The 18,048-nt window shown below is 52.0% G+C and overlaps 1 protein-coding gene across 5 annotated transcripts in view; it reads left to right on the forward strand.

The window, feature by feature from the left end:
• PFKFB2 (6-phosphofructo-2-kinase/fructose-2,6-biphosphatase 2) overlaps window positions 1-18,048 on the forward strand; it is a 35,420-nt gene that overhangs the window by 7,689 nt on the left and 9,683 nt on the right. For 4 of the 5 annotated variants that reach the window (XM_039536573.1, XM_039536570.1, XM_039536572.1 and 1 more), the window contains 8 exons: window positions 417-483; window positions 617-691; window positions 1,284-1,340; window positions 2,405-2,529; window positions 2,921-3,128; window positions 6,757-6,903; window positions 7,854-7,958; window positions 16,408-16,537. In XM_039536573.1, coding sequence (XP_039392507.1) covers window positions 417-483; window positions 617-691; window positions 1,284-1,340; window positions 2,405-2,529; window positions 2,921-3,128; window positions 6,757-6,903; window positions 7,854-7,958; window positions 16,408-16,537 — 914 coding nt within the window. Of the gene's footprint in view, window positions 1-26; window positions 73-416; window positions 484-616; window positions 692-1,283; window positions 1,341-2,404; window positions 2,530-2,920; window positions 3,129-6,756; window positions 6,904-7,853; window positions 7,959-16,407; window positions 16,538-18,048 lie in introns of all 5 variants that reach the window. The other variant, XM_039536575.1, reaches the window with a different exon arrangement.

Genomic DNA, 18,048 nt, shown 5'->3' on the forward strand with positions numbered 1-18,048 from the left:
GAGGGAATCTTGTCATTTACTTCCAGGGATGCAGAATGGGGCCCAAAGGACAAAACTCAGATGATAAGAGAGGTATGTAATACAAATAAAAAGCAGATGGATTAAAAAGTCCTTATTGTCCCATTTAGTGACCAGTTGGGAGACCTAGATTCAGCTTCGGCTCCCAGAATCTATCTTCCCTGGTGGGCAGCGCATCTGTCCCCAGATACTATGACTCCACAGAGACCCATTTGTTCCTTTAAGGAGAGATGGCAACAGACTCCTGAGCTGGAAAGATAGAGTGCTCAGAACAGAGGCATTTAAACAGGGTTGGCTCTGTAATTTGTCCCATTGTAAGATTTGGAGTCGTGATTCATGAGGCTTGGAATCTGACCACTTTGCACTGTCTGCAATGCTGCCAATTTCTCTCCTTACAGACAGTGTGCCTTGGTGGCTCTGGAAGATGTGAAAGCTTATGTCACAGAGGATGGCGGGCAGATAGCTGTAAGATAACACTTGATTATACTGAGTTTAAATCAAAAGAGTATTAAATCAAAGCCTGAGATATTCATCCAAACTCTTCTGGCAGCTTTAAAAACTGTAGCTAATGTTGTTGGGATTTTTTTTTTTCTGTTAGGTGTTCGATGCAACCAACACGACTCGAGAGAGGAGGGACTTGATCTTAAATTTTGCTAAGGAGAATGCTTATAAGGTGACTTTCATTTATCTGGAATAAGGACTGTAGGAGTGAATGCCTCCTTTGGTTGTATCCCATTGCCATTAGCGTCAGTGCATTGGATGGCAGATTTGGGCCCTTATCTTTGTACAGTGCCGTTGTAGTTTCAGGGTTTGTGTCATCATGTCCACCTCTGCAAAGCTGGTTTGAAATGCCGTTCTGATGTTGTTTTTCATCCACTCTGCTCCGGTGTCAATGAATATTTAAGGTGCATGGTAGGGGAGAATCAGCACCCTTCTATGCATATGTCTGATTTGGGAAGTACCCTGTTTTAGTGAATTGGCTTGTTGGGATATCCCAAACAAAATATTCTGCCCTCATCAGCCCTTATCTCTCTGGAGCCCAGAGATCATGAGGATGAGTGTGGCACACATTCCTAAATAGACAGATAATAGGAACCCACTGTGAGGGGCAAGGTTAGTTTCTCACAAAGCATATCTGGCTAAATCTGTCCCTGGGGTAACTCTGCTGACTTCATTTGTGGCTATACTGGGAATTAATATGGCCTATTTCCATTACTCTAGAGGCTCTTAATTCTACTAAACATGCTTCATTGTCTCCTCTCTAGGTGTTTTTTGTGGAGTCTGTCTGTGACGATCCAGAAGTCATTGCTGCCAATATCCTGGTGGGTGCTGAATGTTCATAGGTGCAGTCTGTAGCAGCCTTCTCTAGGAGACTTGATGTTTGTCAGGGAAGGTCACGGACTATTATAGTGGCTCACAGTAACAGCTGAGATTCATTATTATTAGAGAGCCCTACAGTAAAGTTAAACCTAATCCACAGAACTCAGGGGATTCTGGGTTTAAAGGCTTTTACTCTCCCTCATTCTGTTGTACCTGCCTGTGGTCAGGTGATTCTGTGAAGTCGTACTGAGTGTTCTACACTGAGGTGTCTGTTTGGGCCTGGTGTTAATCTCTGTTACACCCACGTAAATTCAGAATAACCCAGTCGGAGTAAGATGAGTCACTCTGGATTTATGCTGTCCTAAGAGAGATCAGAGTCTGGCTAAAAGACTGAGTTCTAACTTTCATTCTGATTTTCCTTTCTGCAGTCACGAAGGGCATCCTCGGTTAAACTCACCCAATGTTCTCTTACCCTGCTTTAGTGCAGCTTATGCCAGGATCAGAAAAACTGGTCTTTGTTATCTCAGCAGGCAGAAAGAGATTGAAACTGAACTGCTTCTAATAAGTGTAACTCTGCAGTTCTTATTCTGGTGCAGTGCTATCCCTGTATAAACTGCCTGGGGTGGGGTGCCCTTTGCAATACTGTATGCAGTTCTGATAGCCTTGTTCTGATGTTTCAATTCTGAAATAAGTGGTTAATATTTGCAGATGCATGGCAACCAAGACAGATGGTTTATTTATGAGGGAACTTGGAAACCAAACTAAAGTCATGAAGCATTTTATCTCGGAGCTTGATTTTATTTTCATGGGAAGATTTGCAGTAAGTGGTTTGTGTGGAGAGGCAAAAGTCAAGCCATCTGTCTCTGTCCCCTGACCAAATGCCACCCTGTGACATTTGGAAGTGTTCTTTGTTTCCTTTCCAGGAGCAGGTTCTTCACAGGGCAGATGGGAAGGGGAAAAGTAAACAGCGTTTGCTTGCTTGTTTGAAAATTTGAAGAATAATGTCACTTATTCTGATTTATACAAAGTTTGCTTAACTTTTCTAAAATCTCTCTCTCTTGTTCAGGAAGTGAAGGTCTCCAGCCCTGACTACCCAGAGAGAAATCGAGAGTGTGTGATGGATGATTTCCTGAAGAGGATAGAGTGCTATAAAGTCACATATCAGCCCCTTGATCCAGATAATTATGACCAGTAAGAGGCGAGATTTAGCAGCATGTTGCATACTGGATATGCTGTGGAAACAGACACATGGGCTGCTTTCTTTTGCCAGTTTTGTTCCCTAACCTAACATGCTGCAGTCCCTATGCTGGCAAAACTCTCATTGACTTTGCAATATGGGAGATTTGCTTGTGTGAGGCGTGCAGGATTATGTCCAACATGATTTGCAAGGATTTCTCTCTAGTGTATAAATGGGAATGTTTAAATAGAAAACTACACTACATTGTAATAGTCTGTCCTTTCTCTCTGAGTTTTCTAAGGCACCTCAATGCCAAGTGGTAGCAGCAGTATCAGTATTACAAGAATACACACATATTTTGCTTTAAAGATGCTGATGAGTGTCCTTGTTTTGTGTTGACCGTAGAGATCTTTCCTTCATTAAAGTGATCAATGTGGGACAGCGGTTCCTGGTAAACCGTGTCCGGGATTACATCCAGAGTAAAATCGTCTATTACCTAATGAACATTCATGTCCAGCCGCGCACCATCTATCTTTGCCGGCATGGCGAGAGTGACTTTAACCTTGCTGGCAAGATCGGTGGGGATTCTGGCCTGTCACCACATGGGAAGCAGGTATGTTCTTGGCAGTGTCAGGATTGGCATCCTTTTAAAGTGTGTCAGTATAATAGGGACCTGGATTTAGGTCAGATTGTCTGCTGGTGTAAATGGGCTCAGTTCCATGGACTTCAACAGAGTTTTGCTCATTTATGCCAGCAGAGAAATTGGCCTGCATCTGACTGTCAGGGGTGTGTGATTTCTCTTTGGCCTGGGGTTGAAGTCCTCACATTCACCTTCAGCAGTCACTCTCCCTGCCCCCCTGTAGCAGTGCTCCCTGCCAATGAGGGGTGTTCATTCTGCAAAGGATTCATTCTTTACTGTGCAAACAAGAATGGGCGTACATTTTTATGGATTTGCCAAGGTGCCAGTTAGACTGTAAAGCTGACATGTAATAGACTAAATTTGTCAATATGCGAAATGTTACTGCCAACATTGGGATGCAGTTTAATCAGGATAACTCCTCTTTAATGAATCCAGGGAGTGCTAGTTTACTAATTTTAATACTAGGTTCTTTGCCGGTCTACTTTTATCTTAGACAGTATTTCTGAGATCAGGACATTTTGTTATTCTTAACCAATCAGCAGTTTATTAATTCACCTAAAACCTCATTGGTATATAAACAACAGTTGATTGATCAAGTCAGGGGCGGCTCTAGCTTTTTTGCCGCCCCAAGCATGGCAGTCAGGCAGCCTTCGGCGGCTTGCCTGCAGGAGGTCCGCCGATCCCGCGGCTGCGGTGTAACTGCCGCCGAATTGCCACCGAATCCACGGGACCAGTGGACCTCTCGCAGGCGCGCCACCGAAGGCTGTCTGACTGCCGCCCTCGCAGGGATCAAGTGTAGATACAACAAATCTTCTAGGTGTATGCTGAATGCAAAATACACATGCAGTCTTCTGTGTGAGTAACACAGACCCAGCAACTAGTTGTTGGGATCCAGCAACTATTCCTGGAACAAAACAAATCACCCTAAATCTTATTACATTTATTGATTGTCACCAGTTTTAAGTTCTTTAGTATATCTAATGCATTTATCACCCTTCAGGTAATTCTCTCAAAGAATAAGGCTGCCCTTGCCTTAGGGTACTCTCTCTTATAAATTTGGTCCTTGCTATTTCTTGTGTTTGGTTTGATAGGGACTAGTTTGAAACATCGTAAGCAATTGCTTACATTTCTTTTTTTGAAGGTCTGAGGGCAGTGTGCTTGGATTTACAAAGGAGAAACACATATATAGCATTATTTAGTTAAAATCCACAGTTTGGTTACTTGGCAGTGTGACAGGCTGTCCACCCTTCACAATGTCTGAACAGGTAAAATAGGCCAATTAACCTTATAGGCTACACCTGGAGGAGAGCCAGGGACTGATGAGGCCTAATGGCTGATGAAGCCTCACTGGGGGAGAAGCTGGGTAGGGAATCTAAAGAAAGGAATTTTTTATTTGTAGGGGAGAGCCTGCAGTCACTTGTTGGAAGCAGAGAAGTAGGGAGGAGGAAACTGGGGAGGGAGGGGGAACAGGACAATAAGCCCTTGGATGCTAGTCCTGGGAAAAGGGTCAACCCCAGAGGAGTTGTGAAGAAAGAGAGTCCCCCAGCCCAGAGCCCTCACCCACTCCCACACTCCAACCCCCTGCTTCAACTTGCAGCCCCCTCCCGCGCTCTGAATTGCTCATTTCTGGCCCCACCCGGAGCCTGCACCCCCCAGTTAGAGCCCTCACCCCCTCCCGCATCCCTAACCCCCTTCCCCAGCTCAGTGAAAAAGAGTGAGGGTGGGTGAGAGCAAGCCACTGAGGGAAAGGGAATATAGTGAGTGGAGGCGGGCCTCAGGGAAGGGGCGGGGCCTCAGGGAAGGGCAGGGCTAGGGTGTTCAGTTTTGTGCGACTAGAAAGTTGTCAACCCAAGATGCAGGGTGGATGAGGGTGAGCTGAGGGCTTGCACCTGTGGCCAGGGTCCAGGGCCAGAGCCCAAAGCCCCACGACTAGAGTCTGCTACCCACCACTCCAGGGCTGATGCCTGAAATCTGAGACTCACTGCTCCCAGGAAGGTGGGGAACTCACTGGCTGCCTGCTCCTCTGGCGTTTGTGGATCCTCGGGGGCAGGACCCACGCCCTGCTGGTTCCCTCCCCCGGCTTCCCCCCAGTCACTGCCCAGGAGGCTTTGGCTGTAAGAAAAGCCTTTGGTCGCCACATTTGAGAAACGCTGCAGTTTCTATTGGCCACTTGAACGAGAGCTGAAAGCCATTCGGCTCCATTGTTTCCATTGATATCCAGCAGATGGCGCTGGCGTATAGCAAATTTCTTCAATTCCTAGAAGACTTCAATGTTTCATTCATTTCAAAGATTTTTTTTATGTTGTTTTTTCTGTATTATCTATACTGCGAATTGGAATCTCTGCTCAGTTTCAAAGTTATGCCTTGGTTAGCTGCTTATATCTTTCAGTGAGACAAGGTGGGTGAGGTAATATCTCTTATTGGACCAACTTCAGTTAATGAGAGAGACGAGCTTTGAGCTTACACAGAGCTCTTCTTCAGGTCCTGGCATGTAGCTCACAAGCTTGTCTCGCTCACCAACAGAAGTTGTTCCAATAAAAAATATTCCCTCACCCACCTTGTCTCTCTAACATCCTGGGACCGCATATATCTTTCAATGTTGTTTTTCCTTTTAGTGCCATATAGTTCATACCACTTAATGCAGCAATTATTTAGAAAGAAAGCGAACAAAATCTCTTTACAGCTCCTGTAAATTTAGTGGACTTAGTCCATAAATTCTTTGATTATATCGAATACCTTTTATTTCACATCTTTCAGGGCTTGTAGTGGAACAAGAAACATTATTTTGAAAAGACAGACAGGGTAATCAGATCTAGAGAGATGGTACCTTTAATTCATAAAGCAGATAAATGTGCAGTTTCTAATTTGGGATAAAGATTGTTGGTTTGGATTTCTTGGGGTATCAGGAATCTTGACCTATATATGTTCATATTTCTATAGGTCACCTAGCAAGCATTCTTAACTGGTATAACTCTGTTTCTACACACAGTTCTGGTTCTTGATAGGAAACAGTAGAGTACTCTGCACAGGAAAACAAGAAATTCTTGTCTGTCATCTGATAGGGGCTCTCTCTAGCTAGACCAAGAGAGATGGAAGTCTCGTCCACAAGCAAATTATGGGAGTCTTTGGTTTGAGAGTCTAGCAATAGCTGGAAGACTCCTTAACAAGCATTGGAGCTTTCCTTTCCTGAGGAAAGTGTATTTCAGCTCTAGTTTAACTGATGCTTCCCAGACAAGATGTCCCACACATTTGGATGTGCGGATTGATTCCCATTGTCTTTAGTCCTCGGAGGAAGCTAAAGTTGGGAGCCCGTATGCAGTGATTAGTTGTAATCCTAGTTGCTGTGTTTAGCTTCCGGATTAAAAGGTGCCTGAGAGGGAACAATGGTAACTTATTGCCAACATGTATTCAAGGCATGTTTGACATCTATACAGCTCACAACTGTGAACATATTAACTCTAGACCCAGAGTGGCAGAAATTGGCTCTGGATGGCATCAGTTAATGCCAGTCTGGTGAGAAGTTTAGCATGTTCTTTCACAATGAAGAGTGAATTCACAATGGTTACTTTTCTCATCTTCCAACTTGCTTCAATTTCTCCAGTTCGCTCAAGCCCTTAAAAAATTCATTGCTGAGCAGGAGATTGTGGATTTGAAGGTTTGGACGAGCCAGCTGAAGAGAACCATCCAGACAGCTGAGTTCTTAGGGGTCCCCTATGAGCAGTGGAAGATTCTGAATGAGCTTGATGCTGTGAGTACAGTGGGGAAATCATCTAAAGCTATACACTGAACTTACGGGGGCTTGTAAATAAGAATAGTGAACATGATATAAAGTCTTTCCCCTCCCATCCAAACATTTTCTGAGCATTAATTACGCTTCACAACACTATGTGTTTATATTGCATCCCTCACCTCTGTGAGCTATGGAACTGCTTGGTGTAAAATTGAAAATGCCGATGGATTTTTACCTGTCTAAGTATCCCAATGCTCTTTACAGCAGATACCATTAAAAACTCAATATTCAAGGTCCCCAGGTACCTGTAACAGCCAGCTACAGCACAACGGGCATATGTTGGGCTTTCAGTGGTTCTCATTGTAATTCTTTCATGCAAATGAGCTGTAAAGATAATAACATGGAAATAAATACTTGTTTTCATTATTTTCAGGTTTAAAAACCAACAAACCAAAGCCACAGCCATAGAACATAAAGGTTTTGGTTTAAAATTCAAACTAGAAAACACATTGCAGTTATTTTGGGGGGGTGGGACTTTTGCTCCTTTGTGGAGGTCATTTCTGTTGTATTCATAGATTCCAAAGCCAGAAGGGACCATTGTGATCACCTGGTCTGATATCCACATAACGCAGGTCAAAAAAACCTCTCTCAAGAAACTAGTTTCCACAGAGCAGAGGTTGAGTCTCCTGTTCATCCAACTGATCTTGCCTGCCTGCATCTGTATAACAAGGATGTTAATGCTTGCCTACCTCTCAGGAGGGGTGGGAGGCTTAAGGAATTAATGTTTGCAAGCCCGCTCCATGGTTCTCAGGTGTAAAGTGCTGTGTTAGAATTACTCCTGTCTGTTACGAAATGTAAAACACTTGCCACATAGGCATAGAATCATCTGTGTTCAGTCCTCCCCCCCCCCCCCCAGTGCTTAAATCTATTGAAATGAATTGCCTCGTAACAAACTCCTCTTCCACCAGGGAGTGTGTGAAGAGATGACATATGAAGAGATTGAAACTCAGTACCCAGATGAGTTTGCGCTGAGGGATCAAGAGAAATATCTTTATCGTTATCCTGGAGGAGAGGTGAGTAGGTTTAAAATAATAACGTAGCTGAGTATGTGTAGCTAGGAAAGAAGGGAATAATTAAAATGAAGTTAGATTTATGTGGGAAATGGCAATAGACCTAATGGTAGTATCCCAAATTTAGCTGTAATACAGTGGGTTACTGATCAGTGACTATTTCCTTTATGGTGCCATGCAAGTGATACATTTTACAAATATGATCAAGTGGTATGAGGGTGTAATAGTCCGCGGTAGGGGCCGTGCCGTCTCAGGGGCCGTCGGGAGCCAGGCCGCCTCACTACACGGCCCTATCAGTCTCCGGGTTCTGAAGGGTTTTTGGGGTTCTGCCCCTCAAGCAGGGGCAGAACAGAAGGCACACAGTTCCTGCTAGGAGTCCCAGCCCTCAGTCAGGGCGGGACAGCAGACACTAGGTCTAGGCTCCGGTCCTGGCAGCCGGAGCTGAGCAGTTATAGAGTCAGTAAGCCCCAAGCCCTAGGTCAGGGCGGGGCAGCACACCAGAATCCAGGGAGCTCAGATCCCACTACAGGGCTGAGCAGCAGTCTACGTCTGTAAAGCCCAAGCCCTAGCTCAGGGCGGGGCAGCAACACATCAGTTCTAGCTCAGCTCCTCACAGCAGGGCTGAGCACCAAAGTCACTAGTTTAAGCCCAAGCCCTCAGTCAGGGCGGGGCAGCAACACAGCAGTTCTAGCTCAGCTCCTCACAGCAGGGCTGAGCACCAAAGTCACTAGTTTAAGCCCAAGCCCTCAGTCAGGGCGGGGCAGCAACACAGCAGTTCTAGCTCAGCTCCTCACAGCAGGGCTGAGCATACAACCAATAGTCCCAGGGGCTCAGGTCCTTGTCTCAGGAACTGAGCAACAATAATAGTCTTAGGAAGCCCAGGCCCTTAATCAGGGCGGGGCAATACAAAGTAGTTCAAGGCTCAGGTCCTTGCATCAGGAGCTGAGTAATAACAATAGTTCAGTAATCCCCAGCCTTAGGTCAGGGTGGGGCAACAAACAATAGTCCCAGGGGCTCAGGTCCTTGTCTCAGGAGCTGAGCCACCAGAGTCAGTAAGCCCCAAGGTGGGGCAATAAACTATAGTTCAAGGCTCAGGTCCTTGTAGCAGGAGCTAAGCAGCGGCATCAGTCTCAGGAGGCCCAGGCCCTCAGTCAGGGCAGGGCAACAAGCAATAGCTCAAGGCTCAGGGCCTTGTAACGGGAACTGAGCTGTGGCAGCAGTTCAAGGAGCCCAGGTAAGTGCAGGCTTCTCTGCCTGAACGCTGGTAGGAGGGGGAGGCTGCCACCCGTGAGTGGGGTGGCAGGGGGGACACAGGCCCACCCACTCCTCTGTGTCCCAGCCCGGGGCCCTAACAGCGGCGTGGATCCGCTGCAGTCAGTGGGGATCCTGGCCGCAACACACTGACATGGGCACGTCAGTGCCCTCAGCCGGACAGGGTTCGGCTACCCCCGGGCTGCATTCCATCTCCCCCTCCTCGGGTACCTGCTCGTCGCTGGGCTCGCAGCGGGTCCCATATCATGGGCTCTCGGTGAGCTGGAAGCGGTCTAAGTCGGGCTGCTCCTCTGGACTCGGGTCACAGGAACGCTCGGGCAGCTCCTCGGGGTACCGGGCTCGGGGCAGGCTCGGCCAGTCCACCTCGGGGTACCTGGCTCGAGGGAGGCTTGGTCCGTCCGCGTCCGGGTACCTTGCTCGAGGGAGGCTTGGTCCGTCCGCGTCCGGGTACCTGGCTCTGGGCAGGCTCGGCCGGTCAGGAGCCTGAACAGGAGCGTCCGTCCTCTCCGGCCGCTGGGCTCTAACTGAGGGTTGAGGCCGGGCTTTATACTTCCTGTCCCGCCCCTTGACTTCCGGGGCGGGAACAGGCGGCGGTGGCTCCGCCCACTGAGGCGGCTCCGCCCACTGAGGTGGCTGTTCTGGTTCCTCTCTCTGGGCCGGTCGGGAGCCAGGCCGCCACTACACGGCCCCCTCAAGGCTGGTTCCGAGCAGCGGGACCAGCCCATTCCATACCCCAGCCGAGAGGAAGTCCGCGTCGCATGGTCCTTACCGGCTCTATGGTGGACCGTGAAGGCGAATGGCTGGAGGGCCAGGTACCAGCGCTGCACCCGCATGTTGTGGTCCTTCATCCGGGCCAACCACTGAAGGCGGAATGGTCGGTGACCAAGGTGAAGGGGACTCCCAGGATGTAGTATCGAGCGCTTCACAAGCCCACTTCACGGCGAGGGCTTCCTTCGACCACCGCATAGTTTTGGAAACAGCTTCCGGCTAATGTACAGAACCGGATGCTCCTCACCCCTACGTCTTGGGACAAGACAGCCCGAGTCCCACTTCCGGCGTCGGTCTGTAAGATAAACGGCTGGTTAAAGTCGGGGCTATACAAGACCGGCTCGCTGCAGAGGCAGGTCTTAAGAGTCCGAAAGGCCCTGTCGCACTCAGTAGTCCAGTTCACCTGCCGTGGGCTGTCCTTTGTTAGGAGCCCCGTTAAGGGGCTGTAATCGTCGCAAATTGGGGAATGAACCGCCTATAATAACCGGCCAAGCCTAGAAACTGCCGCACCTGGCGCTTCGTGGTCGGCGGGGGGCAGTTTGCGATGGCCTGTACCTTGCCGATCAGGGGTTTTACCTGCCCATGCCCGATAGCATACCCCAAGTATTTAGTCTCTTGCCAACCGATTCGACATTTTTGGGTTGGCGGTTAGGCCGGCCTTCCTCAGGGACCTCAGGACAGCGGCGACTCTCTCCAGGTGATGCTCCCACTGTGGACTGTAGATTACAACGTCGTCGAGGTAGGCGGCAGCATAGTCCTGATGGGGCTGGAGGAGGCGGTCCATTAGGCGCTGAAAGGTGGCCGGGGCCCCGTGGAGGCCGAAGGGCATCCTGGTGAAGTGGTAGAGACCGGAGGGAGTGGCAAAGGCAGTTTTCTCGCGGGAGGCGGGCTCCAGAGGGATCTGCCAATATCCCTTACTTAGGTCTAGGGTGGTGATGTAGTGGGCACTCCCCAGGCGGGCCAACAGCTCATCTATCCGGGGCATGGGATAGGCGTCGAATTTGGAGATGGCGTTAACGCGTCGGAAGTCGATACAGAAGCGCTGCGAGCCGTCGGGTTTGGGTACCAACACTACCGGGCTGCGCCACTCACTCTGCGACGGCTCTATCACCCCCAAATCCAACATTGCTCGTACCTCCTTCTCTACGACCTGCTTCCTATGGTAGGGCAGGGGTCGGGTCGTCCCCCGGATCACCACCCCTGGCTCTGTCTGGATCCGATGGTATACCAGGGAGGTGTGTCCCGGTTGGTCCGTAAAGGTGCGTGAGAAAGCTCGCAGGAGGCACCTGGTCTGTTGGAGCTGTTCCTCGGTTAAGGTCTCCCCGAGCTGGGGTTCCTCGGCGTCTCCGGGGTGGGGGACCTGGGGCCCCAGTTCCGGTTCTGGCGGGTAGGGGTTAATCAACAGCCCTTCTCGCTCCTTCCAGGGTTTGAGGAGGTTGACGTGGTAGCGTTGGATCTTCTTCTTCCGGTCCGGTTGATTGATTTCATACGTGACCGGGCCCACCTTTCTGACCACCTCATAGGGCCCTTGCCACCGGGCCAGGATTTTTGATTCACTGGACGGGAGGAGGAGTAATACCCGGTCCCCGGGTTGGAAGTCCAGTCTGGGCGCCTCGGTTATAGGTCTGGGCTTGCGTGTCCTGGGCGGCTTTCAAGTTTTCCCGCGCCAGATCCCCCGCCTGCTTTAGGCGCTCCTGAAGTTGAAGCACATACTGTAAGAGACCCTGGGCCGGGGAGGGAGCCTGTTCCCAGGTTTCTCTCATGAGATCCAAGAGGCCCCGGGGTCTCCGCCCATACAATAATTCGAAGGGGGAGAACTTCGTCGACGCCTGGGGGACTTCTCGTATGGCGAGGAGCAGGGGCGGAAGGAGCTGGTCCCACCGGCGAAGGTCCTCTTGGGGAAACCGACGCAGCATCCCCTTCAGCGTCCGGTTAAACCTCTCCACTAATCCATCAGTCTGGGGATGATAGACGGAGGTGCGGAGTTGCTTGACCCCCATGATTTCGCAAACTTGCTTGAGCAGCCGGGACGTGAAATTGGTCCCTTGGTCCGTGAGGAGCTCCCGGGGTAGGCCGACGCGGGCGAAGACCTTCACCAGTTCCATGGCAATGGTGCGGGCTGAGATGTTCCGAAGAGGAATGGCTTCGGGGAACCTGGTGGCATAGTCCATCATGACTAAAATATACTGGAACCCCGCGCTGCTCTTCGGGAGGCCCCACCAGGTCCACCGCCACGCGTTCAAAGGGGGTTTCGATTATAGGCATCGGCACCAACGGTGCCTTCGGAGTCTGGGCGGGCGCGGCCAACTGGCATCCTGGACACGAATTGCAGTAGTCCTTTACTTCTTGGTACACGGGCCAGAAGAAGCGCCCCAGGATCCGGGCCAGCGTTTTGTCGTGCCGAGGTGCCCGCCGCTGGGACGTCATGGGCCAGTTTCATGACGGCCCGGCGGTGACATTGCGGCACGAGGAGCTGTGTCCGGACGTCCCCGGTGCGGGGGTCTTTCTCCACGCGGTAAAGGCGCTCTTGCCGCAGCTCAAAGTGTGGCCACTGAGCCGCTCGCTGGGGGTCGAGAATAGTCCCATCCACCGAGGCCAGCTGCTCATAGGTCCGCGCGAGGGTGGGATCAGCCCGTTGGTCCCGGCAAAACTCTGTGGGTGCCGAGGGATCCTCTCGTCCCTCTCGGGGAGGGTCTTCCCGTTCTCTCGTGGGACTGGTAGGGACGGGGGCTTCCCTCTCATCCTCCCCGGTCTCTGGTGCCTCACCTTCCCATGCCGGCGTGGCCTGCGGGCTACCCTCGAGGAGGCGGTGTAAGGCGGTGGTGAAATCGGGCCAATCCGCCCCAGGATCACCGGGTAGGCCAGCCGGGTGCAAGCCCCACTGTCACCCGTCGGGTGACCCCATCAATAGTCAGTTGGGTCTGGGCGCTGGGGTAGGGTCGTATATCCCCGTGGATACACTGCAGTGGGATCTTCTCAAGGTGGTCGTCCGCTGGCGGGCCCACGGCCTGGCAGACCAGCGTTTGGCCACAGCCGGAGTCGAGGAGGGCCACCGCCTGGCGTCCCTCAATGATGACGGGCACGGTGATCTTGGCCCCTTGCGGGCGTCGGGCACGGCCTTCCCCCGAGTAGACTTGGCCGAATGTACACTCCCGTTCGGGCAAGCTCGCTGCAAATGGCCGTACTTCCGCAGGAGAAACAGGGTCCCAGGGTGGCTCGCTCCGTCCGTGACTGAGCTCCGGGGTCACCACCGGGGGGTTTCCGGCTGGGACCTCGGACTGTGGGCATCGGGGTCCGTGGGGTCTCCCGAGGCGCGGCCATCCGGGCCTGGGTCTCTACACTGCGGGAGAGGAGCACTTACGGCTGCCCGGGACGGCCTCTTCTCTGGGTTAGGCGCTCCGGCGGGCCGACCGCGGGCCCGCCGACCCGCAGGGCCTCAGCGCGAGAAGTCCTCCATTAAGGCAACGGCTGCAGACACCGTCGTCGGCCTGTGGCGTAGGACCCAGGATCTTCCCCTCGGCGGAAGTACTTGGGCAAATTGTTCCAATACAATTTGTTCCATCAGCTCTTCTGATGTCCGGCGTTCGGGCTGTAGCCACTTTTTGCAGGTCTCCCGTAGTTCCTGAGCCACCATCCGCGGCCGGGCCCCCGGGGGATAGGACAGGCTCCTAAACCGTTGTCGGTAGGTCTCGGGGCTCACGTCCAATGCGTCCAGAATAGCAGCCTTCACTGCGCTGTAGTCCTGGGCTGCTTCCACCGACAGACCTCGGTAGACCGTCTGGGCAGTCCCCGTTAAATATGGGGCCAAGATGGTGGCCCACTGTTCCTGGTTCCAGCCCGCGACGACAGCCACCCTCTCAAAGGTGACGAGAAAAGCCTCCGGATCATCCTCGGGCCCCATCTTCGTCAACCGAATTGGGGGGTTGGGTCGCGCTCCTGCGGTGCCCCCGGGTAGGGGTTCCCCCGGTCGGGCTAAAGCCGCTGCAAGCTGCTGAACACATGTCTGCTGGAAGTCCTGGTGTTGGGTAACCAGGTCAGCAATCAGCTGCCGTTGTTGGACCCCCAGCTGCTCTACGAGTTGCTGCTGCTGCAGCTGGTGGGCGGCCTGGTGCTCCTGTTGGTGTCGCGCCTGGGCCGCCTGCTGTCGTTCCTGGCTCTCAGTGATGAGGGTCAGGAGCTGGGATAGGTCCATCTCTCTTGCGGAGATCTCTCCCGTCGCCCCCTTTTCACCGGTGTCTAGAGTTCGTGCCCACATTCTGGGCAAAAAGGTCCTCAGAGAAGGCACCACGTGTAATAGTCCGCGGTAGGGGCCGTGCCGTCTCAGGGGCCGTCGGGAGCCAGGCCGCCTCACTACACGGCCCTATCAGTCTCCGGGTTCTGAAGGGTTTTTGGGGTTCTGCCCCTCAAGCAGGGGCAGAACAGAAGGCACACAGTTCCTGCTAGGAGTCCCAGCCCTCAGTCAGGGCGGGACAGCAGACACTAGGTCTAGGCTCCGGTCCTGGCAGCCGGAGCTGAGCAGTTATAGAGTCAGTAAGCCCCAAGCCCTAGGTCAGGGCGGGGCAGCACACCAGAATCCAGGGAGCTCAGATCCCCCTACAGGGCTGAGCAGCAGTCTACGTCTGTAAAGCCCAAGCCCTAGCTCAGGGCGGGGCAGCAACACATCAGTTCTAGCTCAGCTCCTCACAGCAGGGCTGAGCACCAAAGTCACTAGTTTAAGCCCAAGCCCTCAGTCAGGGCGGGGCAGCAACACAGCAGTTCTAGCTCAGCTCCTCACAGCAGGGCTGAGCACCAAAGTCACTAGTTTAAGCCCAAGCCCTCAGTCAGGGCGGGGCAGCAACACAGCAGTTCTAGCTCAGCTCCTCACAGCAGGGCTGAGCATACAACCAATAGTCCCAGGGGCTCAGGTCCTTGTCTCAGGAACTGAGCAACAATAATAGTCTTAGGAAGCCCAGGCCCTTAATCAGGGCGGGGCAATACAAAGTAGTTCAAGGCTCAGGTCCTTGCATCAGGAGCTGAGTAATAACAATAGTTCAGTAATCCCCAGCCTTAGGTCAGGGTGGGGCAACAAACAATAGTCCCAGGGGCTCAGGTCCTTGTCTCAGGAGCTGAGCCACCAGAGTCAGTAAGCCCCAAGGTGGGGCAATAAACTATAGTTCAAGGCTCAGGTCCTTGTAGCAGGAGCTAAGCAGCGGCATCAGTCTCAGGAGGCCCAGGCCCTCAGTCAGGGCAGGGCAACAAGCAATAGCTCAAGGCTCAGGGCCTTGTAACGGGAACTGAGCTGTGGCAGCAGTTCAAGGAGCCCAGGTAAGTGCAGGCTTCTCTGCCTGAACGCTGGTAGGAGGGGGAGGCTGCCACCCGTGAGTGGGGTGGCAGGGGGGACACAGGCCCACCCACTCCTCTGTGTCCCAGCCCGGGGCCCTAACAGCGGCGTGGATCCGCTGCAGTCAGTGGGGATCCTGGCCGCAACACACTGACATGGGCACGTCAGTGCCCTCAGCCGGACAGGGTTCGGCTACCCCCGGGCTGCATTCCATCTCCCCCTCCTCGGGTACCTGCTCGTCGCTGGGCTCGGCAGCGGGGTCCCATATCATGGGCTCCTCGGTGAGCTGGAAGCGGTCTAAGTCGGGCTGCTCCTCTGGACTCGGGTCACAGGAACGCTCGGGCAGCTCCTCGGGGTACCGGGCTCGGGGCAGGCTCGGCCAGTCCACCTCGGGGTACCTGGCTCGAGGGAGGCTTGGTCCGTCCGCGTCCGGGTACCTGGCTCGAGGGAGGCTTGGTCCGTCCGCGTCCGGGTACCTGGCTCTGGGCAGGCTCGGCCGGTCAGGAGCCTGAACAGGAGCGTCCGTCCTCTCCGGCCGCTGGGCTCTAACTGAGGGTTGAGGCCGGGCTTTTATACTTCCTGTCCCGCCCCTTGACTTCCGGGGGGCGGGAACAGGCGGCGGTGGCTCCGCCCACTGAGGCGGCTCCGCCCACTGAGGTGGCTGTTCTGGTTCCTCTCTCTCTGGGCCGGTCGGGAGCCAGGCCGCCTCACTACAGAGGGTTATTGTATTATATCCTTGGGACTGTGGGCAGACACAGGGGTCCTTCTGCGTGGAGCTTATTGCGGGGAGAGAGCTATAGACATGATTATTTAATTTAGTTTATTACTTATTTTTATTTACATCTGTTGAAAATGTTGCTCGAAATCTGACTATCTCCACAAATTTAGGGGCCAGTTACCAATCCAAAAATATATCTGGCTCCCCCGCCCCGTGCTATCAGTTCTTCTATATCTTCCATATTTTAAGATTTTTAACCTGTATTTTGATTCATGTGAAGCAATTTTAAGCCCTGCTCTCGGTTCTGGCATCTCCGCATGCTTGTGAAACCCCTAAACATCCTTATGCTGTTGAATCTTTCCCTTGATTTCTAGTCGTACCAAGACTTGGTCCAGCGTTTGGAGGCCGTGATTATGGAGCTGGAGCGTCAGGGCAGTGTTCTGGTTATTGCTCACCAGGCTGTTATGCGGTGCCTGTTGGCCTACTTCCTTGACAAGAGCGCAGGTGTGAAAGTAAATTCACTGTGTTAGGTTGGGGTTTGCCATTTACATAACAGAGCTTCTGGAAGGGAGACTTGCATTATTCATTTAATTAAAAAAAAAAACCACAACTTTTTGGAAAAAAAAATTCAGTAATATAGTACTTTACAATTCTCAAGCCTCTTTTAGCCCGGAGTATCTGTAAGTGCTTCACAAACAGTTCTCCTTGCAGTGCCACTGAAAGGCAGCCACTTCGGGTGTGTGAGTTTAGGAAGGTTAGTCTGGATTGGCCCCATTATTGGGACTTGAGAGATGTGGGTTTCAGTTCCTGTCTCTACCACAAACACTTCTATGACATTGGGCAAGTCACTTAATCAATTCTGTGCTTCAGTTTCCCATCTGGAAATGGGAGGATGATACCACTTTACCTGATGGGTGCGAGGAGGATAAAATCCATTAATGATTGTGAAGTGCTCAGATACAGCAGTGATAAGGGTCATGTAAGTAATTAGAGAGAAAGCATCACCCAGCCAATTTCTGGACAGCAGTGGGGCTAAATGGCACAGGGGAGGGAAATTATGTCCAAGGACACGGAAGTGAACTCTTAAACTCCTGAGGTGTTTGCCACGATCTTTAAGATCCACCAGGCAGGTACCCTTAGAGACCTGTGGCTGCAAGAAGCTATGTCTACACTGCAATTAGACACCCACGACTGGCCCATGCCAGCTGACTCGGGCTCACGGGGCTACGGCTGAGACTCTTTAACTGCGGTGTAGACGTTGCAGTCCAAACGTCCACACTGCAGTGAAACAGCCCCTTTGCCCGAGCCCTGTGAGCCCATGTCAGCTGGCACAGTGTAGACATTGGAGTATAGACATACCCTAAGTGGGTGGGTCTCTGAGGAATTTTGCTATTGAATCTGCTATTGAAAGCTACTTCCACTGGGTGGCAGGTTAGGAACAAAACAAAACAAAATCCCTATCTAAGTACAAAGCCTGCCTGTTGGGACTGTTGCTGGGTACGCGGGAGGGACCTTGGGAGGAATCCTGGCCCCACTGAAATCAGTGGTAAAACTCCCATTGATTTCAGTGGAGCTGGGATTTAAGCCCTTAGGTTCAGCTCGTGGTCTCTTGGTCCCAAAGCTGGCAGGCAGGGAGTGACGCTTGCGAAGGCAGCGTGATCCAAACTTGTGGTGGGAGGAACTCTCCTGGCAGACTGAGTAGCAGCAGTAATGTGCCCTTAGATGGAATGACTGGGCCTGTGACTTGGTGGCTCAGTTGAAGCAGGAGGGAAGTGCACAACGTTGATTCTGGGGTGTCCCTCAGGACTGCAGCAGTAGACTCCAGGAGAGATAAGGGCATGTCAAATAAATTATGAGGCGGTTACCTTCTGCATCAGCTTTTCAGAAAACAAAGGCCCTGATCCTTCAAAGACTTACCCACACATTTTAACTTTAAACAAGTGAGCCATCCTCTTGAACCCCATGGGACTTCTCATGTGCTTAAAGCTAAGCGTGTGTGTAAGTCCTTGCAAGGT

This window comes from Mauremys reevesii, linkage group 4 (genome assembly GCF_016161935.1).
Source record: "Mauremys reevesii isolate NIE-2019 linkage group 4, ASM1616193v1, whole genome shotgun sequence".
NCBI lineage: Eukaryota > Metazoa > Chordata > Testudines > Geoemydidae > Mauremys > Mauremys reevesii.